Genomic DNA, 25,591 nt, shown 5'->3' on the forward strand with positions numbered 1-25,591 from the left:
TGGAGGTTGGCACAAGGTACAGGTCATAAAGATCTTGCTGATAAAACAGGTTGCACTAAAGAAGCCGGCTAAAACCCACCAAATACCAAGATGGCAACAAGAGGGACCTCTCCTGTTGTCCTCACTGCTACACTCCCGCCAGCGCCATGACAGTTTCAAATGGCATGGCAATGTCAGGAAGTTACCCTATATGGGCTAAAAAGGGGAGGAATGAATAAGCCACCCCTTGTTTAGCATAATATCATCAAGAAATAATCATAAAAATGGGCAACCAGCAGCCCTCGGGGCTGCTCTGTCTATGAGATAGCCATTCTTTTATTCCTTTACTTTCTTAATAAACTTGCTTTCACTTTACAGACTCGCCCTGAATTCCTTCTTGTGCGAGATCCAAGAACCCTCTCTTGGGGTTCTGGATCCAGACCTTTTTCTGGTAACATCTTCCTGGCCACCACGGAAGGAACAATACTAAGGAAACCTTCCAATCAAAGGCTAACTTTGGGTAAGTGGTGGGGTGCGGTAACAGCATTACATAGATCTTAGTGGGGGTTCCTTGCAGAGAGGAAAGAAATTGACCCCTCTCGAGTTTGGAGTGCTGTCTCCATGGCTCCAATGGCTTGGATTTTGGATTTCCTAACGATGTACATTTTTTTCAAGACTCTGTTAGCTAGAACTCTTGGTGGACCTTAAGATTTGTGAACTTGGCCGCGTGCGGTGGCTCATGCCTGTAATCCCAGCACTTTGAGAGGCCAAGGTGGGCAGATCACTTGAGGCCAGGAGTTCGAAACCAGCCTGGCCAACATGGTGAAACCCCTGTCTCTACTAAAAATACAAAAATTAGCTGGATGTGGTGGCCAGTGCCTATAATCCCAGCTACTCCGGAAGCTGGGCCAGGAGAATCACTTGAACTTGGAAGGCGGAAGTTGTAGTGAGCTAAAATCACGCCACTGCACACCAGCCTGGGCAACAGAGCAAGACTCCATCTCAAAAAAAAAATAAAAAAAAAACCCCACAAGAAAACAAAAATACAAAAATTAGCTGGACGTGGTGGCAGATGCCTGTAATCCCAGCTACCTGGGAGGCTGAGGCAGGAGAATCGCTTGAACTGGGCAGGTGGAGGTTGTAGTGAGCTAAGATGACACCAGTGTACTCCAAGCTGAGAGACAGAGGGAGACTCTGTCTCAAAAAAATATATGAAATAAAATAAAATAAATAAAAAATAAAAATAAATTGTGAACCTGAGGATTTAGGGGGAAAAGTGTGTTTCCATTAGAGGTCATCTAGAATAGAGGTCTCTGACCCCTGGGCCGCAGACTGGTACTGATCTGTGGCCTGTTAGGAATCAGGCTGCACAGTGTGGGGTAAGGGGCGAGCATTACCTCCTGAGCTCCGCTTCCAGTCAGCTTAGCCCCGGGATTAGGCCTTAGATTCTCACAGGAGGGCGAACCCTACTATGAACTGCGCATGCGAAGGATGTAGGTTGTGCTCTCCTTATGAGAATCTAATGCCTGATGATCAGAGGTGGAAGTTTCATTCCCAAACCATCTACCAGCCCTTTCCGTGGAAAAGTTGTTTTCCATGAAGTGGGTCCCTGGTGCCAAAAAGGTTGTGGACTGCCTATCTAGAATGGTAGAATCCCTCAGACGGCCATAAGGAGCTGATCTGGTAGTTCTGAAACGAAGGCACTCAAGGGTATGACTGTATAAATAATAAATGGCTTAAAAAAAAACCTATTGCTAGTTTTCAATGAAAGGATTTAAGAGAATGATATAGAACTAAATTTGTTTTCCTTTATTATTATTTTTTATTTTATTTATTTTTTTCGAGGTGGAGTCTAGCTCTGTCGCCCAGGCTGGAGTGCAGTGGTGCAACCTCGGCTCACTGCAACCTCCACCTCCCTGGTTCAAGCAATTCCCCTGCCTCAGCCTCCCGAGTAGCTGGATTGCAGGCGCCCGCCACTACACCTGGCTAATTTTTTTGTATTTTTAGTAGAGATGGGGTTTCACCATATTGGCCAGACTGGTCTTGAACTCCTGACCTCAGGCAATCCTCCTGCCTCAGCCCTGCAAAGTGCTGGGATTACAGGCGTAAGCCACCTCGCCCAGCTATTATTATTATTATTGTTATTATTATTTTTACTAACAAATGTTCATCTTAATTTCATAAAATCTAATCACTGCCCTACTTTCAAGCTTTTGTCTTCAGAACCTTGCGAACATTATCCACTCCCAAGCCTTCACTTTCTTGTGCCAAAACTCCATTTGCATTTCCTTTGTCAAACTGGCTCTGTCACTCATGACTGCACTTTAACTCATCCTACACTCACCCACTTCCCTTTACAGTCTTTATTTTCAGCTCACTCTGCTACCCAGTCCTTGCCTCTTGAATCCCTCTCCCCCACCTCAAAATTTCCCTTTCTATTTGACCTTCACCACTACATTTCATCATTTCATCTCATCTTTCAAGCCTAAGACCACACGCCCATCCTTTCCAAAGCTCCAACTTCTTAATTTCTCCATAACAGGTCTGTCCGATTCCACGGTGCCGGTTCTCTTAACCCCTACATTTCTCACGACCTTGTGTTTTCACTCCTGCTTGTTTTCTTTCTCAAGGTCTAGGTCAGTTATTTCCTACAGAAACCTGCCCAAATTTCATTGACCTATGGTTTTCAGTTCTATGAGCAAGCCATGGTTGACCACTCACAAAGGAGATTTATTAATAAGAAAGGAGTGCTCCCATGATAACTTATTGGTCACTGAATATGATTTAGCATACTTACATAAAATTCGGAAGTAAACAAATGTTAAAAGCAAAACACAATTATAATGGGATACTGATTGGAGGTAATAAAACCTCAAACTAATCATTTGAGAAATCAGATCAGTTAAAGTTAATTCTTTTTACCCTACATCAAATTGTTCCCTTTTGTCTGTCCAACTCAGAGGTTACCCTACATCACTAATTGTTGTTAGTGATATAACAATTCATTACAGATCTTATAAATCCATTCTTCTCAAATCTTCAGTTTTGGTAGTTGGTGCAAAGTAGATATATCTGATTACGAGAACAGCAGGCATTCTCGACCATTTAACACCCAAACAATCTTTTCTCTGTGTATGTAGACCAGTACATTCCTTGTGGCCCCCAGGATCACATGCCTTTGTAATGATAATTTACAGTGAAATGAAAAGTACATGAACTGAGGGGTCATGTGAAGAGATGACCCTCTCTAGGTTGGGAAGAATTACTACCTTCTAGAGACCCTGAGTGTAATTTCCTCTGGTTTTATTTCGCCCAGACCCTCTACTTCAAGACCTACCCTACTCAAACAACATGTTCAGGATGCTTTCAACACACAGAGATGTAAATTATACAGCTGACAAGAGAAAATACTGAGATTTCATTTACACTCAACTGTAACTCTGCAAGGGTGACGTTAGTGATTAAAAAAAAACAAAAGGAACTGTTAGTCAATAGTAGGTATCAGACATAAAGATTGAAAACTATCACTACCCTATAGACTCCTAATTTTTATTTAAGCTATGTGTGAGATATTATTATTGTTGTTAGCAGCAGCAACTGAACATTGATTATTCTAGGCAATGTGTTAAGGGCTTTATGTGAGTTACTTCAGTTCATTTAGTTTTAACTACCCTGTGGAGTTGGTATTCTTATTATCCCTACTTTGAGAAAACTGAGGTTTCAAGAGGTCAGGTCATTTGCCTTTGGTCACACTGGTGGGGGGAGGAGGTTCATTTCCAGTCTGTCAGATTCCAGAGCCAATGCTGAAATACCTCATTCTACTCATGATCAAGTTTTGCAGCTCTTGGCTTATTAGTGCATTACATCCCTGTAGCAGGCATTCTCGTATTCTCTGAAGCCAAACACAGACCATAGAGCTGCTGGGAGGCTCCTGAAGTTTCTTATGACCTAGAAGAGAAGTACATCTCTCCAGGGCCCAGAGCAGACACTGACTGATCCTCCTCAGGGCTCAGTTTTGGACTTATAAGCCCCCTCAAAATAATGCTCCACGCTTTGGAGTTGTCAAAAAAGGTGAAGCCTATTTCCCATCCCTGGCCTAGAAGATGAGGAGGTTCAAACACCTCTTTGTAGCACAACTGTGTCAAAATCCTTTCCAATTTTTTTTTTTTTTTTTTAGACAGGGACTTGCTCCATCTCCCAGGGTGGAGTGCAGTGGTGCAATCACAGCTCACTGTAACCCCGAACTCCCTGCTCAAGCAGTCCTCCCACTTCAGCCTCTTGAGTAGCTGGGGCTACACATGTGTGCCACCACGCCTGACTAATTTTTTAATTTTTTGTAGAAATGGGGTTGCTATGTTGCCCAGGCTGGTCTCAAATTCCTGGGCTCAAGCAACCCTCTTTCACCTTGGCATCCTAAAGTGCTGGGATTACAGGCATGAGCCACCAAGCCCAGCCTCCAACTTTCTTGTATTTGAACAAAATTACTCATTTATTTTTAATATACTTAAAACTATCCTCTCTCACTGAATCCTTATAACAAATTTGTGAATTAACTAGGAATTATCATTCCCATTTTTTCAGATGAGGAAACTGTATCTCATGTAAGTGCCTTACTGAAGTCACATTAATAATCTATATGGTGGCACTGGCTACTCATACTCATATGATCTGATCCCAAGGCCTCTTCTTTCCATTTTTTTTTTTTTTTGCTGTTATTTCACTAATGTATATATCTTCAGTTAGATGGTAAACTCTCTGAAGAAAGGAACCTTGTCTGAGACATTCCATGCCTTTCATTGTATATGGCATGATACTTTGCACATAGTTATGAACTGATTTATGATATACCAAGGTAGAAAACTAACTATATAAGGCTGGGTGTGGTGGCTCACGCCTGTAATCTCAGCATTTTGGGAGGCCAAGGCGGGCAGATCGCTTGAGCTCCAGAGTTCAAGACCATCCTGGGCAACATGGTGAAACCCTGTCTCTACCAAAAATACAAAAACTTAGCAGGCTTGATGGCACATGTCTATGGTCTCAGCTACTTGGGAGGCTGAGGTGGGAGGATCGCTTAAGCCCTGGGGGCAGATGTTGCAGCAAGCTAAGATTGTGCCACTGCACTCCAGCCTGGGTGACAGAGTGAGACTCCATCTCAAAAAATAAAGAAAACTAATTATATAAGATGACTAGTATATATTATTATAGAAATTGAGACACTGAAGATTTGTAATATTAGGCTTCAGAAAAGCATGTTGGAGGCAGGACAGCATAGTGGTTAAGCACATGAGCTCTACATAGGTTCCAGTCCTGGCTCTGCCCATTAATATTTATACGACTTTGGGCAAGTTATCTAATCCCATTGTACCTTCGTTTCTTTCTTGGTAAAAGGAAAATAACAGCAACAGTAACAACACCCATTGCATAGGGTTGCTGTAAGAATTGGGTGAATTAATATTAATAGCTGTGATGCATTTAGAACGAGGTCTAGCACTTAATAATCCTTACTGTTGCTGCTACTATTCTTTTGTGGTTATAGAGAATTTCCTGGAGGACTCCTGTTGATGCTGGCAGCCAAATGAGGTAGAAAAGTATCCCACAGGATGAGAGGCCAGTTACAAAATGCTGGCTTTCAGGATCTCAGTTACATGGTACATAAAATAGGCTGAACAAAATGAGGCCTTTTACACAACTCCAATTCACTCTACTGATATTGTCTGCCATTCTGACCTGACTAGACAAACAAACCTCTGTCATAGAGTAGCCTTAGAGTACCTGAGAACTTCTTAGGGCAGCCAAACCTGTGGAACAGCTGTCAGAGCTGAAGCCTAAACTCACTGATACTATCAAATGCCTTGGTAAAATCAACAAATTAATTTTTCAAGGTGTTCCTGAATTTGTTCCATGTCTGTTTTCCTGCACAGGTCATATCCACCAATGTAGCTGCAGCTTAAAACCACTCATTCATTTCTTCTTTCAGTTACTGAGTGCTCAGTTTGCGCCAGGCAGTGGGGATACACAGGCTGATATGGTTTGGCTGTGTCACCAACCAAATCTTGTCTTGAATTGTAGCTCCTATAATTCCCACGTGTTGTGGGAGGGACCCAGGGGGAGATGACTGAATCACGGGGGCGGTTTCCCCCATACTGTTCTCGTGGTAGTGAATAAGTCTCACGAGATCTGATGGTTTTATAAGGGGCTTCCCCTTTAGCTTGGCTCTCATTCTCTCTTGTCTGCCACCATGTAACATGTGACTTTTACCTTCCACCATGATTGTGAGGCCTCCCCAGCCACATGGGACTGTGAGTCCATTAAGCCCCTTTTTCTTTAAATTACCCAGTCTCGGATATCTCTTTATCAGCAGCATAAATTCAAACTAATACACAGGCCCTGCCTGAGGAGCTCACACCAATCTGGACAAAGAGCCCAGTGTAAGAAGTGCCACATTGGAGGTGTGTTCCTAAGGGTACAGAGCTGGCAGAATCACTGGACAGTAGCCAGAGTTTGTTCAGGGATAAGGAGTAGTCAAGTGTCCCAGGCGTGCTCCTAAACATCCTGCAATACACAGGAGTCCAAAATGTCAGTGGTGCTGAGGTTGAGAGAAACCCTGGGCTAGATGATCCCTAAGTGTTTCTCTAGCTCTAAAATTTCTATGTTTTCTGAAATTTCTGTGTTTCTTTTGCTTCTTTTAAGCTTATGCAAATGTTTAAGTAGCAGCTTCTTTTTTAAGTGGAAGATCATCTAATAATATAGTACAACTTCCCATGAAATGGTGGAATCTGCTTGTACCACTCCTGCCAGGCTGCCAACCAAGTGATGAGATGCTCATCACCTCACATCTTGGGGAGAATTGCTATGGCATCAGTGGTCAATTTCCGGCTCTCTGTGGGGTTGAGGGGCTAGAACTTCCTTGAGTAAGTAAGAGAAATCTACATGTCATGCAGAAGCCTTATTTTAGATAGTACTTAAAAAATTTAGAGATAGTACTTTTATTATTTTTCCTTTTATTATTTTCTCTCTCTCCTTCCTTCCTTCCCTCCCTCCCTCCCTCTTTTCTTTCTTTCTTTCTTTCTTTCTTTCTTTCTTTCTTTCTTTCTTTCTTTCTTTCTTTCTTTCTTTCTTTCTTTCTTTCTTTCTTTCCTTCTTTCCTTCTTTCCTTCTTTCCTTCTTTCCTTCTTTCTTTCTTCCTTAGACAGGGTCTCTCTCTGTTGCCCAGGCTGTAGTACAGTGATGCAACCGTAGCTCACTGCAGCCTCCAACTCCTGGGCTCAAGTGATCCTTCCACCTCAGCTTCCTGATTAGCTGGTACTACAAGTGTGTGCCACCACACCTAGCTAATTAAAAGCTTTTTTTTTTTTTTTTGTAGAGACAGGGTCTCACTATGTTGCCCAAGCTGATCTCAAACTCCTGGCTTCAAGCAGTCCTCCCCCCTGGCCTCCCGAAGTGTTGGGATTATAGGCATGAGCCACTCTTCCCAGCCTCTCTCTTCCTTTTCATAATAGCTATTCATGGGGAGCAACAATCACTGGGTTCCATTTCACTTATTCGCCTAGCTCTTGCCTTTTAGATTGACATGCTCCAAGCAGTGAAATGGTTACGTGCAAGTGGGAATCAGGACTGTCAAAGTAAGATGTCTATTAATCCCTAGACTGGATTTTCAAATCACCAAAACTTCAAATTAGCTCCACTTCTTCCAGGCGTTTGCCTTTCCTTTTACATGCCTTTTCTGCTTCAGACCCCATGGCTCTCAAACGGCAGAGGATGGTCAATCTGAACACTTGCCCTAGGAGAACCGAGAGTACAGAAGCATCCTGTACAGAAGCATCCTGGGGCAGGGCTCTGTCCTCTCAGAGGGCAGAGCTGGATGGCGGGGGTCACGCCACTTCAGTCCACTGCTCAGTTAAAGCAGAGTCTCTGCAGGTGGGGAGCAACTGGGGTCCATGTGCAAATAGGGCATCAGAGCTGAGGAGCTGCTGGCATTACTGACTTCCCGCTGTGGAGTTCCAGAAACCCAGGCTTTCTAATCCTGAGTCTATTACCAGGGTGACCTGGAGTGTGATCTTTAACTCTTTAAACCTCAATTTCCTCATCTTTAAATGGGGGAGAATAATAGTACCTATTTTATAGAGTTTCTCTGGGGATTAAATGAAATGATCTATGTCAAGTGCCTGGAGGACAGCAAGTTCTCCATTAGAGTGTAGCAATTTTTAATGCTGGTGTCATGGTTAGGGCTGAGGCACATACAGGAGAAAAATAGGGATCAGTGTTATCCAGAAAGAAGTAGTGTAAAGAACCTCTGTTTCCAGACGGGCACAGTGACTCACATGTGTAATCCCAGCACTTTGGGAGGTTGAGGCAGGAGGATCACTTGAGGCCAGGAGTTCAAGACCAGCCTGGCCAATATGGTGAAATGCTGTCTCTACTAAAAATATAGCTGGGCATGGTGGTGTGGCCCTGCAATCCCAGCTAATTGGGAGGCTAAGGCAGGGGAATTGCTTGAACCCTGGAGGTAGAGGTTACAGTGAGCCAAGATTGTACCACTGCACTCCAGTCTGGGTGACAGAGTAAGAAACTGTCTCCAAAAAAAAAAAAAAAAAAAAAAAAAAACCTCTGTTTAATGCACTCCTCCTCACCAGAATTTTACCTCACGCTTTTTGCAAAGAGAGAGGGAGACAGAGAGAGAGCAGAAAGAGAGACAGAGAGAAAGAAAAAGGGAGGTCCCAGTACTAAGGCTTTGATCCACTGATAAATATATTTGCTTTCCTCCTGCACACTTTCAAAACCTTCCTAAAGGTGCCTTCCAAAACTCTCCATTTCTTTTAGCTCCAAACCATACAAGTTACACAGGAAGACACAGGCATGTGTAGACCAAAAGTTATGACCATGAAAAAGCAGAAACAGAACTCTTAAGCTTCTTTATCTTATCAGCATCTGAACACGGTGACAAATTTAAATTTTAGCCTCTGAGGAAGCGTCTCGCTGGGTCAACCCTCATGCAAACTTGCTCCTGCATCTCACCTATGAGTGGTTTCCTCTTTGAGTACAAATGATAACGACACTCAGAAAGGGTCTGGTCCAGACCCATCCTGGCTGGCAAACGTGGCTGTGGCTCCTCCTCTGGCCGCCTCCTCTGCCCAACCCCTTAGGGCTGTACGGGAGCAACACGTGGAAAAATATCAGAGATGCCACTGATGGCGTGAGTGGAAACATGATGGCCTCACTCCTTCCTGGCGAATTCCAGTACCAAAGTCAACTGGAAGCCAAATATAATTCAGAAAATTTGAACTCTTGAGGAGAAATCCAAGCTTCTAAAATAAATTTAAAACTGAGCCGAAGGGAATACTACTTAAATAGGTAGCCACCCTGGGATGACATAAATTCTGAATTTCTTAGGGTAACCGGTAGTTATCTGGTTACTTACCACAGCAGCTCCCCTCACAGGCACGGGAGGTCCTGCGTGGCCGTCGCATCTGTGGAAATAATTTGAAATGATTTCTTTGAAGAAGCGCCTAACTTTTACCAGGAAGAAAAATCAACAGCACATTTGCCATTAGATTTTGATATCTTGAGAAGATCTATTTCTAATTCACCATAGAAAGACGTTTCTTCGTTAGTGCATTATTGAAGAAAAATAGAAACCGTTTTCTATGATTACATAGAATCAATGCTTTACATCTTCGTCCCTCAGGTAGCCTAGAAAAAATTACGTATTAGTGGATTTGCATTTGAGCACAACATAACACATAAAATATAATAGCTATGTTTGTTGCACTGTTTATTCTGTGTCAGGCTCGATCTTTGTGCATGTTAATTCATTTAGATGCTTCACTCTCCTGAGATGGACATTATGGCTACTCCCATTTTACAGATGAGAAGATGGAGGTACAGAGAAGTCAGAATACACAGTTAGTTGCTGAGCTAGGAGTTGGGCAAAGGCTGTCTGGATCCAGAGCCCTCTTTCTTTCCTTTTCTTTTTTGAGACGTAGTTTTGCTCTTTGTCGCCCAGGCTGGAGTGCAGTGGCACAATCTCGGCTCACTGCAACCTTTGCCTCCTGGGTTCAAGCAATTCTCCTGCCTCAGCCTCCCGAGTGGCTGGGATTACAGGCGCCCACCACCACGCCTGGCTAATTTTTGTATTTTTAGTAGAGATGGGGTTTTATCATGTTGGCCAGGCTGGTCTCGAACTCCTGACCTCAGGTGATCCGCCCGCCTCGGCCTCCCAAAGTGCTGGGATTAGAGGTATGAGCCATGGTGCCTGGTCAGAGCCCTCTTTCTTACCCAGCACAGCATGATGACTTTTTTTCCTAATGGGAAACAAATTTTCTGTTTCTTTGCATTTTTATTTTAAAGAGCAATTAAGTAATGACCAGATTTAACAGTACATAAGATAATTTTGTTTCTAAAAAAGAGAAAAAAACCACCACCACAACAATGAACATTGCTTTAGGATGTTGACTTCTATAAAGATGCCTGACTTACTAGGAAACCATTTTGGAAGTGAACAAGTATTCTTTTTTTTTTTCTTTTTTTTTGTTATACTTTAAGTTCTAGGGTACACATGCACAACGTGCAGGTTTGTTACATATGTATACATGTGCCATGTTCGTGTGCTGCACCCATTAACTCATCATTTACATTAGGTATATCTCCTAATGCTATCCCTCCCAGCTCCCCCTACCCCACGACAGGCCCCAGTGTGTGATGTTCCCCTTCCTGTGTCCAGGTGTTCTCATTGTGAACAAGTATTCTTTTAATATTTGTGTTGCTTTCTCAAATTCAATGAGAAGGTGACAAATTTAAGACCTAGGCCCAGAACTGAGATAAATTTTAATCTTTTATTTATTTATTTGAGATAAGATCTCACTCTGACACCCAGGCTGGAGTGCAGTGGTGTGATCTCAGTACACTGCGGCCTCAACCTCCTGGGCTCAGGTTATCCTCCTACCTCAGCCTCCCAACGTGCTGGGATTACAGGCATGAGCCACTGTGTCTGGCATAATCTTTTAAATCTATAGTCTTATGCCAAGGGGTTCTCTGTCTGAATTCAAGATTTAATAGACTGTCTAGGTGTGGTGGCTCCCGCCTATAATCGAGCACTTTGGGAGGCCAAGGTGGGTGGATCACTTGAGGCCAGGAGTTCGAGACCAGCCTGACCAACATGGAGAAACCCTGTCTCTACTAAAAATACAAAATTAGCCAGGTGTAGTGGCAGATGCCTGTAATCCCAGCTACACAGGAGGCTGAGGCAGGAGAATTGCTTGAACCCGGGAGGCAGAGGTTGCAGTGAGCTGAGATTGCGCCATTGCACTCCAGCCTGGGTGAAAAGAGCAAAACTCTGTCTTAAAAAAAAAAAAAGATTTAATAGGCTATAATGACTGAGTGCTCTGTATGAAATCAGGCCCTTTCCTCCACTGACAGAACAGTAATGGGGATCAAGAGTTAAAGAAACTGGGTCTCTAGGTCCAGATCAGTTAAAAGTGGCAAGGCACAGTTGTCCATTCAAACTTCTAGCTGCTTCATGGTTCATAAAAGTTGAACATAAAACCTGGGAGACGAAATAATTTTATATCCTTAAGATAACCACATGCATTTTATAGTTCAGCTCAGAGTCTTGCAGAAATTGAAATGAAAACTATGGATTTTTCCATATAACTCTGAAATACTGGATCTACTAATAATATCTAGGAGTTAAATACTGCTTTTATTTTTATTCTTCTTTTCCATACTCATTTATTGAGCCTGTTTTCCTCCTACACTCTGCATACTATGTTGAGCTCTTTGGAGGAAACAAATATGGCTCAGATAGGGACCCTGTTCTCTGAGAGCTTTTAGGAAACAGCAGATGTGTAAAGAGCCAAACCCTAAGTCAAGACTTGATAAGGACGATGAAGAGGTGTAAGTAAAATGTATGGGAAATGCAGAGGGGCCAGCCAGCAAGCACTTCCTGGGACAAACAGGGAAGGCAATAGGAAGATGGCAGTGGAAGCGGTACAAGAGGCTAAAGAATAGCCTGAGCAAAAGCTTGGAGATGGGGGCACTGCAAGGGAGGTCGGGGACTGGCAAGTAATCCAATATGCCTGGAGCCAGGACTACATGCCAGACTGTGAAGGTTCTTTCTGGAATCCTGCTGGGCTACAGCCCTTACGGTGCTTCCCCACAGTCTGACCCCTTCTGATTTGGAGTGAGGGCAGCAGGAGCAGGTTTCTGAGAATGGCAGGTGTGAGGGAGATGCAGCTAAAGGACCACAGGGTGCCTGGAGCACAGTTGGGATGCTACCACCAAGTGTGAGGGCATGCAGCGAGTGGAAGGACACATGCTTGCCTAAGAGTGCCATGGTTGCGTGTGCTCCTGTGGACTTGCGGAGAAGAGTATAGGACTCAGCAGTTTTCGGGGCCCAGAGTCTCTGCACCCACTCCCAGGCCTTCCCACAAGCTAATTTATGTTTCTGATGTGAAGAGTTTCCACTTGGAGAGTCAATAAAAGCAACAGTGGTATCATTAAAACTATGCTGGTAAAAGCCCCCTGGACTTGGTCATTTCAAGGGATACTAAGTTACCTCGTCTTCTGCATTTACCCACAAGTCCTATTGATGCTGTACCTGAGATATTTCACATATATCCCCATTTCTCCATCTCCAGTCATTCTGCCTGAGCGTCAACTTTCACAGTTTTTCTTCTGGACTCCTCTCCATCCTTCACACCACCAATAGAAAGATCTGTCTAAAATGCAAATTTGATCTTATCAATCCCCTGCCTAAAAATCTTACAATAAAGTATTATCCAAAATCTCAACATGAGGCCAGGCGCAGTGGCTTACACCTGTAATCCCAGCTGAGGTGGGCAAATCATTTGAGGTCGGATGTTTGAGACCAGCCTGGCCAACGTGGTGAAACTCTGTCTCTACTAAAAATACAAAAAATTAAGAAAATTTTAAAAATCAAAATCTTAACATGACATAAGGCTTTTCTTTAATCTGGCAAACACTCCTGGATAATCCAGTGCCCTTCAAGTCTCATCTGCTCACATTCCACTCTTCCACAGGTACCTGTACTCTAGATTTGTCAAATTAATTCCACCTTCATTAAATATTCTCTCATTTCCACACCTTTACAGACACCATTCAGAAATTCTCACTCAATAGAGTAGGGTGGGGCTCAAGAATATCCTTTTCTAACTGGAACCCTGGGTGATTTCCCCCCAAGTGTTGGTGGGGCACACTTTACCCACTGTCCTACTTGTCCAAAACAGAATCTATGTCCTCCTTCCATTGCAGTCCTTCCTATCCACCTAATCAACAAACTCTGTTGATTCAAACTCAGAAATCCCTCTCAAACCCATCCACATCTCTAACATCTCCCTGACTTTACCCTAGTTAAGACATTTATCATCTTTTGGCTTTTTTGCTGTAATAGCCTCTTAACTGTCCTTTGTGTCCAGGTTTTTGTCCCAATCCAACCAATGCTCTACGCTTTATTCAGAGTGATCCATATAAACTGAATCATGCCACTTCTCTGCAGACTTCCATTTGCTCTCAGGTGAAAGTTGAAATTTTTTTCTGCATTCATAAAGCCCTGTATGATCTAGTTCCTGCATACTTTCCAGCCTCATAACTCACCTTCCTAGATCCGTTCTGCCATAGGGAGTTTCCTCAGTCAGAGTGGACAGTTCATCTCTACTTCTCTCTCTTCCTTACCCACCACATTCATTTCTTAGGTTCTCATGAGTCTACATTTTTTTTTTTTTTTGAGATGGAGTCTCGCTCTGTCGTTCAGGCTGGAGTGCAGTGGTGCGATCTCAGCTCCCTGTAACCTCTGCCTCCCGGGTTCGAGCGATTCTCCTGCCTCAGCCTCCCAAGTATCTGGGATTACAGGCACCCGCCACCATACCTGGCTAATTTGTCTAATTTTTAGTAGAGACGGGGTTTCACCATGTTGGCCAGACTAGTCGTGAACTCCTGACCTCATGATCCACCTGCCTCGGCTTCCCAAAGTGCTGGGATTACGGACGTGAGCCACCTCGCCTGGCCTACATTCTAAATCTTGTATAAATCTGCCTATTCTTTTGTTTTCCTTCTTGCCTCTACCTTAGTTTAGGCCACCATTATCTCAGCAATCTCTACTTGGTCTCCCTGACCCTAATTTTGCCCCCTCAAATCTATTCTTTGCATACGGCTAGAAGAAAGTTTTTCAGTCTCTACACTGTTGACGTTTCTTTGTTGTGGTGATCTGTTGTGAGCATTGTAGGATGTTTAGCAGCATCCCTGGCCTCTACCCACTGGATCCCAATTGCACCCTCCCCTCTTCAGTTGTGGAAAACAAAAATGTTTTCTTTTTATTGAGATAGGGTCTTGCTCTGTTGCCCAGGCTGGAGTGCAGCAGCACAATCAAAGTTCACTGAAGCTTGACCTTCTGGGCTTAAGCAATCCTGCTGCCTCAGCCTCCTAAGTAGCTAGGACTACAGGTGTGTGCCACCATGCCTGGCTAATTTTTTAATGTTTTGTAGAGATGCAGCCTGACTGTGTTGGCCAGGCTAATTTCAAACTCCTGGCCTCAAGTGAGCCTCCTGCCTCAGCCTCCCAAAGCACTGAGATTAGAGGCAGCCACCACCTCTGACCCAAAAATGTTTTCAAACATTGCCAAAATTCTTTTGGGTGACAAAATCACGCTTGGCTGAAAACCACTGGGCTACAGTAATCTCTCTAAAATGAAGACCCAATTATGTCACTTCTCTGTTTAAAAACTGTCAATGGATGCATGTACACACATGGAAATATGCCAAAAGGTTAGGGTTTGTCCAGATGAGCTGGCTTTGGGTGATTTTATCCGTCATATGTATAAAACAAGGAGAAGAGTGGTATTATTTTAAAAGTATTAATGGCTCTCCCCACTGCCCGCAGGAATGAGTCCAAGCTCCTTAGGGGCAGTGCACATATAAGGCCCCTGTGTTGTGGCGTCTGCCAACCTCTCCTCCCCCATCTCTTATCAGCCCTCACCTTGTACTGGGTCACTGAACCTCAGTGACCTAGATGAATTCCTGCCTTCTCCACTCTCTGCACTTTGGTTTATGTCTTTTTTTTTTTTTTTTTTTTTTTGAGACGGAGTCTCACGTTGTTGCCCAGGCTGGAGTGCAGTGGCGCGATCTCGGCTCACTGCAAGCTCCGCCTCCCGGGTTCCCGCCATTCTCCTGCCTCAGCCTCCTGAGTAGCTGGGACTACAGGCGCCCGCTACCGCGCCCGGCTAATTTTTTGTATTTTTAGTAGAGATGGGGTTTCACTGTGGTCTCGATCTCCTGACCTTGTGATCCGCCCGCCTCGACCTCCCAAAGTGCTGGGATTACAGGCTTGAGCCACCGCGCCCGGCCGGTTTATGTCATTTCTTTGGCCAAGTGCAGCGTCTGGATTCTTAATTGCCTGGCTTAGTCTTATTTGTTTTTCAAAAATTAGCTGTCCTCTTCCAGGAAGGGATCTTGATCCTCTAGTCTGAGCTAAGTGCTTCTACATTGTTTCCTGGCAGGAACATCATGCGTCACCATAGCACCCACCACCTTCTACTGTCATTGTCACTGTACCCAGCTGTTACTTAGGCAGCTAGGCCACATGGCATCCCTGTGTGAATTCTACAGGGCACCCCTTTCTCAAGACCCCTTCCTGTCATTTGCTGGAAATTGCCATAAGACATGTACAAATCCATGACGGTCATGATGCAAGTGGCACATCCTAAAGTTCTGTGGCATGCTGCCTGCCTGACCTATGCAGCAATATGGTGTTCCCCACTAGAATATAAAATCCTCCAGGCGGGGACTTTGCTTTCATTTCACTGTTTGATTTCCAGCACTTAACATAGGGTCTGATCCAGAGGGGGACAGAAGCTTGATAAATACATGAAAGGGAAGCTATTACCTGGCTTTTATCCCCCATGCCAAAAATTCTGACAGCCCTTACCAGAGTGAGAGGAAGCTAAGCTGCAGCACTTCCTGAACTTGAATGAGTACCCAAATATTCTGGAGAATTAAAAATAAATAAGTAAAGCTCCCTGTGCCTTACTTCAAAAGCACCAGGTTGGAGCCTGATTGTCTGTCTTCATTTAACAATTGCTGATGAGATTCTAATAATGATCGATCAGACCAGCTGGGAACCATAAGCCACCCGGGATAACACTCAAAACCACTCCCCTTGTCTTGTTTCTCCCTCTTGCCACCACAATGCTGCCATTTATCTGTGGACACCATGCCTGGAATCACAGAAGGAGCATTTCCAAAGAAGGAGCTTGCTTTCTCTGACTTCTCCTGCAATCTAGGTGTCTTAGATTCCTGTGTCTTCCAACTCAGACATAGGCATTCAACTAGCAACAAGCAAGAGTACACAGTAGGGCATTTGGAAGGAGGAGGGAGGGAGGAGGAGAGAAGGGGGGTAACAGAGAGAGAGATCAAGAGACAGAGAGACCAGGAAAAAAAAATGATCTGCCCTTTTAGTTTTCCAAAATAGAATTTGACCTTTTTACTTATGTAACCTAGAGTTTGCAGCTGGACTGTCTGAGCTGTGTACACCCTATGGGTCAGGAAAATTTGGACATGCCTGAGAGTAGCTAGGTGGATCCCCCAAAGCTCTTTGCATCCGAAGGGCAATGCACATCACTTATTCGTAGTAGGGAGGGCATCACTGGAATAATTGGGGGTCTGGAACAAGAAAGGAACAACTATAGATTCTGCTTGGCAGCTGAGAAGACTGCATGTATAAGCTGATGACCTACACCATTGGATGCCCTGTGGAAGGCATTTGTGAGATGACAAAGTTACTGAAATTCTATGGTAGGGGCTGAGCACATGTTACATGCACTAGATACCCCAGAACAAGACCCGTGGAAACATGACTTGCAGGAAGATGTTGAGGGAAAGCTACATGTATATATGTATACTTTTCTTGGATTTATTGGCTAGGAATGTATACATTAAAACAGAAATGGAAAGTATTTTTCTTTTTTCCTGGGGTTGGAGTGGGGTCAATCATTTATGAATAGGATTAAAATCATAATGGGATAATTTGGGAAGTGTATATGTTTGAGAAGAGGAGCAAATCGTATCTGAGGCAGAAGTGGTCAATCTTTTTGCTTTTTTTTTTTTTTTTTTTTTTGAAACAGAGTTTTACTCTGTCACGCAGGCAGGAGTGCAGCGGCATGATTATGGCTCACTGTATCCTCCACCTCCCAGGCTCAAGTGATCCTCCTACCTCACCTTCCCAAGTTGCTGGAACTACAGGCTTGAGCCACCATGCCCAGATAATTTATCTTTTTGGTAGAGATGGGGTTTCAGCATGTTGCTCAAGCTGGTCTCAAAATTCCTGGGCTCAAGTGATCCTTCCGCCTTGCCCTCCCCAAGTGCCGGGATTACAGGCATAAGCCGCCATGACAGGCCTTTCTTTTTACATTTTTTACAAATTCACCAGGTCACTGTGTTCCTATGGCTTTTTATCTCTGATATTAGGAAATCAGAGCTTGAAGATATCATATCCTATTATTGGCTAGGCCTTAAAGGGAACAAGTGAATCTGGTGAAATGATGAAGTCCATGTTCTTCTGGGGAGGGTTGCCTATTACCCAGTGCATTTCTCAGTTAGAACCAAAGCTTAAAAAAGAGGAAAAAAAAAGTCTCTGATAAGCACGTTTTAAAGTGCTGATCAGAAGGCTATCTTTCACCTTGCATTGATTCTTTTTCTCTGATTTGCAAAAGATCTTCTAAATTGCTTTACTGATTTGTTTTCCAGAGCACTGAGTGTGCCAGTCAAGCCCTTGATGGCTTCAGCAAGTAGAAACCTGACTGCTGCCTGCAGAGGATGACTGTGTGTCCCTGGGCCATTTGTCAGTCCCTCCCAGGGTGCTTGTAGGTAAGGAGGAGCTCCTGAATCACAGTCCATTTTGCAGATTGATTTTCTATTTCAGATCAACACTGCCAAAGAAAGTTAGGTTCTACCTGAGATTATAAGCCCTTCATATGTATGACCTGATTTATATCACCTCCTCATAATACAATGCCCCCTTTAATAAACACTTCTTCTCCCACATATAGGATTCATATCCAAATATTTAGGTCACATTCAAATTTAAAAATAAAAACAACATGCTTTTATATTTCGTCTTCTGAAACCTCTTAGGAGCAAAATCCAGTGCCTTTAATTATATTCTGCACCAGCAGAAATAATAAATACTTATCAATATCAATAATAATAAGATAAATGTTAAATATTCCATTTATGTTTTGAAAGTAAAATGTATTTGAAGATGACAAATTCTGAAAACTACTAAACACACATAAATATACTTAAATGATCATATTTATTTTATTTCTGCATGTTGTGTCTATGTTTCAATTCTCCCTGTTAAAAGACAGCTGCAAGTATTTCGATATCTAAGAAGAACATTTGCTAAACAGAATGTTGCAAGAGTTTTAATGTTTTCCAGTTTGGTCTATAGCCAAAAAACATGATACCCAGCATGAAGATTATAGATCCATATCTTCTTTGATCCACCTTTGCAATGATTTGCAATATGAGCTTGGAAATAACTTGCCCATAGAATTAACAGGTTCCTCAACTTTTCCCGGTTTACTAATATTAGATGGTTCAGCTATACAACATTCTGCCTTAAAGAAAATCACCTAAGATACAAATGATATCACAAATCCTAGCTATACCGTGCAGTGGAAATATTTTTTTCTCCCTCAAAGAAATATTTACTGTGCAAGAAACATTTTCTCAATTTTAAATCCCCCAAATGCGAGAATCACTAGTCTCTCAAAAATTTTTACAAAGAGAAACGACTCACCTATTTGAAGAGTATTTCCTTGCTAGTGACTCTGGTAGCTACAGTCACATAAATCTACATTGTGGTCAGCTCTTTTTTTCATCAGACAAAAACAGCCTCGGGTGAAAGCTGGAAGTGAAAAACCCTCCATTCACCCAAGAGGGGAGGACAGTGGTCTGCTAAATCCAGCAGCCTCATCACACGACCCACCAGCTGCTTGCTGCCTCTTGTTTCTCAGCGACAGTGACCTCCAACACCTTTTATTTAGTGCTGCAACACGCCATGTGATTTGATGGCACACGGAACACATCACGTGCCAAGCCAACACCTTAAGAGGGTGGGAAGCTTTGCAACCAGGAAGACATGCCGAAAATATTTAGCAGTCAGCTCGATTGCACTTAAGCATAGCCTTGCTTGTTTTTCACAAAGTAATCCAACAACATACTGAGTCAAGTGAACTGATTTGCACAGTTCTAAACTGGGAACCATCTGGAACTAAGTTTCCGCTGCTCCAAAAGCTTCTCTTCCCTCACCTTATACATTCTGAGCAAACACATGGGAACAGTATTTCTAGTAACAGTAATCACATTTCCTCCCTCTGTTTTAGAATTCTGTTTATCTCTAGTCTCTTTGTCTCACATTTTCGCTCACCTAGTCTTTATACCCCAACTCTCCTTATGACCAGGACGTGACCAGGACACATACTCTGCAAAGAAGGAATAGTTTTTATTTAAATATATCTTCCTGGCCAGGGCATAGGCCAGACTCTTGGAGCAGTGGAAAAACTGGCAATCACTGTTTCCCAATATTTAACCCATCACTCACCAAATGCACCACCAATGCACGCTGTAGTTCGTTAGAAGTTGGATTTCAGGTGAGCCAAATTTCATGGTTTCCTAAGAACTTCATCACTATGCAAGCTAAGTCCCATTTCCTCTGTTATGAATACCAATTGAATTGAAATTCTAAGAACAAACATTAAACACTTTGAACACAAAACAGGCTGCTGGCCTCTGATATCGGATAACAAATGGGCCGTAACATGACCTGAGTTTAACTCACCCTTTCTGTCCCAGCGATGGAAGCTTTGAAGTCTCCTTTCCAGATTTCCTGAATGAGAACAGGGAAGCAAATGACGACCTGAAGCTCATCCGGGAAGAAAAAGGTGTTGGCTTCTTTTGATTAGTTACATTTTTAGATCTTGATGTAGGTAATTCTATTGGATCTAAAAAAAAAAAAATTGTAAAAATTTTACATCAATTATTTCCAAGTAAATATACTTGAAAGAATGAAGCCTCTGCTCTTACGTCACTTTCTCCCTCTATGCAGACTAGAGACGGGGCAGGCAACCTCACATGAAGACCTCAGGGACTAAGGGAGTCAGAACCACCTCTCTCCTGCGCCTCTGATGGTTCTGCCGCGTACAGAAAACTCAAATAGTAGGGAACGTTTCCACGTGTACTGTGAATCAAATTCCCTACAGTGTTCTTCCTCTCACCCAAGCTAGGAAGTCAGGGACCCCATTCAATTCTCATGTTGCTTAACCATGCTGTCCTTCAGAAGTTTTTATTTCAGTACCTTATAACAGTGGTGATAGACACATACTACATAACTTCTTATACTGAAGAAAGTAGAGGAAAAGGAAATTAAGTCATTTAGATTGTTCTTCATTCGTTTCCAAAATCTATCTCTGTGGATATGTATTTGCTACATACATGGTTTATATATGTGTTTGCATGTAACATATACAGGGTGAGCATCCTAAACCCAAAAAACTTGAAATCCAAAATTCCTCCAAAATCCAAAAAAATTTGAGCACCAACATGATGCTGAAAGAAAATGCTCACTGGAGCCTTTCAGATTAGGGATTTTTGGATTTGGGATGCTCAACTTTTCAGTTTATATAATGCAAATATTTCAAAATCCAAAAAGATCTGAAATCAGAAATACTTCTGGTCCCAAACATGTCAGATAACGGATATTCAACCTGTTTATGTATAATATATATGTATAGATAATATACGGGTATTACAAATTCAAAGGCAACATCAACATATACAAAATCCATAATATTGGCCAGGCACAGTGGCTCACGCCTGTAATCCCAGTACTTTGGGAGGCTGAGATGGGCGGATCACCTGAGGTCAAGAGTTCGAGACCAGCCTGGCCAACATGGAGAAACCCCATCTCTACTAAAAATACAAAAAAATTAGCCAGGCGTTGTGGCGCACACCTATAATCCCAGCTACTCAGGAAGCTGAGGTAGGAGAATCGCTTGAACCTGGGAGGTGGAGGTTGCAATGAGCCAAGATGGCGCCACTACACTCCAGCCTGGGTGACAGAGTGAGACTCCATCTCAAAATAAATAAATAAATAAAATTTTAAAAAATCCATGATATTATAATGATTTTGGACATGCTGACTTTATAAATATTAGGAGAATTTAGGACAAGGGAAAAGTCAAGAGGGTATGTATGGGGGTGATCTAAAAAATCTGAACTGTGAGTTCAGATATGTAATAAACACAGATATGTTTATTATGAGAGTTGCAAGATATTATCAATATAGAAGTTTAGAATTATTTTTACATGTTTCATGATGTTACTAATGTTAATAACATGCAAAAAAGTAGTCAATGTGACTCTGCGCCAGTAAAAAGATACTTTATTTTAGTATTTTATAGTTTCTAGTGCACTTTGGTTATCTTCGCAATAGCCCTGTGAAAGCAAGTTTTCTTTTTTTCTATATAGAAGGCATTTATTAGAACTCATTCATAGAGTTTACCAAAGTTCCAGAAGTGTGGCAGCTCCTCCACCACCTTCCCTCCCTTCTCTGATCTCTGATTCTCCTTTCCTCCACCCCTCCGCTTTTTCTTCCTCCCCCTTCATCATAGTCATCCCATTTATTTAAGTGCTTACCCTGTTCCAGCTTAGTATTTTATTATTTATTTATTTATTTTTTGAGGTGCAGTCTTACTCTGTTGCCTAGGCCGGAGTGCAGTGGCATGATCTCAGCTCACTGCAACCTCTGCCTCCTAGGCTTAACTAATCCTCCCGCCTCAGCCTCCAGAGTAGCTGGGGCTATAGGTGGGCACCACTACGTCTAGCTAATTTTTGTATTTTTCTGTAGAAATGAGGTTTCACCATGTTGCCCGGGCTGGTCTCAAACTCCAGGCACCTGCCACCTCCTGCCTCAGCCTCCCAAAGTGCTGGGATTGCAATTGTGAGCCACTGCCCCCGCCCAGCTTAATACACTATACACATAATTTTACTTAATTCTCATAACCACCTTATGAGGTGTAGGTATCATTGTATCCATTTAAAGATGAGGAAACTGAGGTTTACAGAGAGTAAATGACTTGAACAGACTCACATGAATAGAGACAGAGTAGATTTGAATCCAGGCCTCTGTTGACATCGCAGTCTATATTCCTACCCACTATGCTATCTTGTCCGATTCAAAAAAACAAAAACAAAAAACAAAAAACCCCAAGACATTATTACAGTAAAATTTCAGTTCACTTTTTTTAAAGTGTATATTGTATTATAAACTTTTGTGGCTTACGACTTTAAAATATTTCTAAACATGGATTGGTTACATTGGAGATCCACTGGGCCATTATCTACAATACTATGCCACAGAAAAAAAGAAACCAACTTTAAATCTAAAGTCTTTTTCTTACCATTTTTTGCCATCTCCTTCCTTAGCCTGTATGTAAGTGGTTGTTTTAACATCTGGCTAACATCTGTTTCGTTGCAAAACTTTTTTCTTTGAATTTCTTCAAACCATTCACCAGTCACTCCCTGAAGCCATCTGATATCCCTCTTTGTCTTCTGAAGTTTGCTGAAATAAAATAAAAACATTAGCGCAGTCTTTATTTATTTTCTTAACATCAAGCTCATCCTTAAATCAATGTACTTTTTTTTTTTGAGATGGGGGTCTCACTCTGTCACCAGGCTGGAGTACAGTGGCACAACCTCATCTCACTGCAACCTCCACCTCCTGGGCTCAAGTGATCCTCTCACCTCAGCTTCCCAAGTAGCTGAGACCACAGACGCATACCACCATGACCAGCTAATTTTTTCTATTTTTAGTAGACATAGGGTTTCACCATGTTGCCCAGGCTGGTCTCGAACTCCTGAGCTCAAGTGATCTGCATGCCTCAGCCTCCCAAAGTGCTGGGATTACAGGAGTGAGCCACCTGGTCCAGCCTCAATGCACTCTTTAAATTCATTCACATCTAATGCCAATTCATGTGATGGGCTAAACTTTACCTAATGGAGGAGCAGCATAATCTATGAGTCTAGAAAAAAAATGGCTCTAATCAGAATTTCCCTTTCAACACTGAATGTATTTTAGGTATATTCTTTTTTTTTCTTTTTTAGTATTCTTTGTAAATATGATGGCAAAGTAAAAGTTTTTGCCAGTAGTTAAACTAATCATCAGGCTGATGAGGACAACCTGGATTAAGCAATGTGCTAAAACCTGACCTAATAATGCAATTGAATGATAGATGTTCTAATGACATGCAGAAACTAGAATATTCTCATTTTGATTACTCATTCATTCACTTGTTAATTCATTAAATGTTTATTGAGCAATGTTAATCAATTTAGTGTTTATGAGGCCCCAGGTAGGCAATAGATTCAACAGTGAATGTAACAAATAGGATACTTGCTTGTCCATCCAGTGGTCAAAGATAAAAGCTAACATGCAGAAAAGAAATTATTGAATGTAACACTCTTGTTATTATGATTATTATTTTTTGAGACAGAGTCTCTCTCTGTCACCCAGGCTGGAGCGCAGTGGTGTAATCTTGGCTCACTGCAACCTCTGCCTCCCGGGTTCAAGTGATTCTCCTGCCTCAGCCTCCTGAATAGCTGGGATTACAGGCGCCCCCCACCACGCCTGGCTAATTTCTGTATTTTTAGTAGAGACGGGGTTTTGCCATGTTGACCAGGCTGGTCTTGAACTCCTGACCACAAATGATCACCCCTGCCTCTGCCTCCCAAAGTGCTGGGATTACAGGCGTGAGCCACCGCACCCTGCCGAATATAATGGTCTTAGATAATGAAGTTCTTTACACACAAAAACACAAAAGCCCATGAGTGAGCACAAGTCTAATGCAAAGGTAGTGGGGTAATTTGAGATGGACAGAAAAGCCATGCGGCGCACAAATATGTCTGCCCCATATTGTCAGAACATGTGGCCTGAAATCCTATTACTTTTTTTTCTTCTCTCCTCCCCTTTCCTGCCCAATTCTCTTTCAAATGAAAATGCTGCTTTAAGTTCTTAATTAAATCACCAGTTGTTGTGATTTATTAATACTTTTTTCAAAGTAGATCATTTTGCTCTATTTAAGGAAGACTCTAGAACTGTTTGGAAATGAGAGGTCCCTAATTCAGAGGGAGATGTTCCTGGACGGAGGCAAAATGAACAGAAAGTGGTCTGAAGAACATGATGACAAGGCTTATAGAGTGGTTGCTTTTAGATAGCACTAATGAAAAAGTTAGGCAAGTTGTTGGGTTCCAACCTTGGGAGATTCTGCTGCTTTGAAAAGTATTCCGTGTGGCTCAGCAGCTGTTATCCTTTATCCAGGGTCTGCTGTAAAGCACAGTGTTAGGGTCTTTGTATTGCTAAGGAACTGAAGAGCAAGATATTTGCGAAGTGGCAAATCTGGAGTTAAAAGGCAATGAACTGAGATGGCTGCAACTCAGGCTCCTGCTTGGGGCTATGATACTGCTATTTTATAAAATATTCGAGAAAGGAGCCAGAGGTCACCCTGCCCAGACTTGCATTTTGCAAAGCACTAGACAGCAATCAACATGTTCAACTTACAGAATTTGCATTGGTGCCTCAATGCAAATTTTTTGCCATTTCCTCCCTCTGATGCCTGGTACTCCTGTCTCTATTGCTACTTCATTTACCAACAGAGCAGACTAAGAGATCCTAAGTATCTGCTTCTAACCAATACTGGCTGCCTCTAACTTATGAACACCTCACTTACTAATGACCCACATTTGTACCCGACCTCCCCTTCCTTGGAGCCCTCCCTAATTGTCAGTTCCCCAAAAGCTGGCACCACCTTTCTCTGTTTCTGAAAACATCGGTCTCATTTCAGGAGACAGTCAAGCTACTTGACTTAGAAATGTTTCATATAAACAACATTTTCCCCATACGGGCTTGGTGTAATATTGACTCTCTTTTTACACATTTTCTTTATTTCTGCATTTATTTCTAGAGACAACGTCTCACTCTGTTGCCCAGGCTGGAGTGCAGTGGTGCGATTATAGATCACTGAAGCCTTGACCTCCTAGGCTCAAGTGATCCTCTGGCCTCAACCTCCCCAGTAGCTGTGTAGCAGGACGAGCTGCAGACAAAACTCCTCAGACACCGGATTAAAGAAAGAAGAGGTTTTTATTCTGCCGGGAGTGTCGGCAGACTCGCGTCTTAAGAGCCGAGCTCCCCGAAAAAGAAATTCTTGGCCTTTTTAAAGGCTTACAACTTTAAGGGGTCCACGTGAAAGGGTCGTGATAAATCGAGCAAGCGTGGGAAACGTGACTGGGGGCTACATGCATCAGCTAACAGAACAAAAAGTTTTACAATGTTTTTTTCATACAGTGTCTGGAATTTACAGATAACACAAGTAGTTTAGGTCGGGGTTGATGTTATTATTATTACTTTTTTTTAACTTCTAGGGCCGGATGGTGGTGCCAAGGTTGTCTGGCTATTTATCTTACTTTTGTTTCTTTCTAACTTTTTGCTTTCTCTCTTTCCTCCTGTCTTGTGAACTAGGCAAGGTGGGGGGAGGAGGGCAGCAGGA

The 25,591-nt window shown here is 42.6% G+C and overlaps 1 protein-coding gene across 6 annotated transcripts in view; it reads right to left on the bottom strand.

Moving 5' to 3' along the window:
* EXPH5 (exophilin 5) overlaps positions 1 to 25,591 on the bottom strand; it is an 89,666-nt gene that overhangs the window by 13,538 nt on the left and 50,537 nt on the right. For 4 of the 6 annotated variants that reach the window (XM_050758679.1, XM_050758680.1, XM_050758678.1 and 1 more), the window contains exons 2-4: positions 22,451 to 22,611; positions 19,831 to 19,993; positions 9,398 to 9,446 (exon numbers count right to left, since the gene is read on the bottom strand). In XM_050758679.1, the coding sequence (XP_050614636.1) occupies positions 9,398 to 9,446; positions 19,831 to 19,993; positions 22,451 to 22,611 (373 nt within the window). The other 2 variants (XM_050758683.1, XM_050758682.1) reach the window with 1 other exon arrangement.

The sequence above is a fragment of the Macaca thibetana genome, chromosome 14, assembly GCF_024542745.1.
Source record: "Macaca thibetana thibetana isolate TM-01 chromosome 14, ASM2454274v1, whole genome shotgun sequence".
NCBI classification, from domain to species: Eukaryota; Metazoa; Chordata; class Mammalia; order Primates; family Cercopithecidae; genus Macaca; species Macaca thibetana.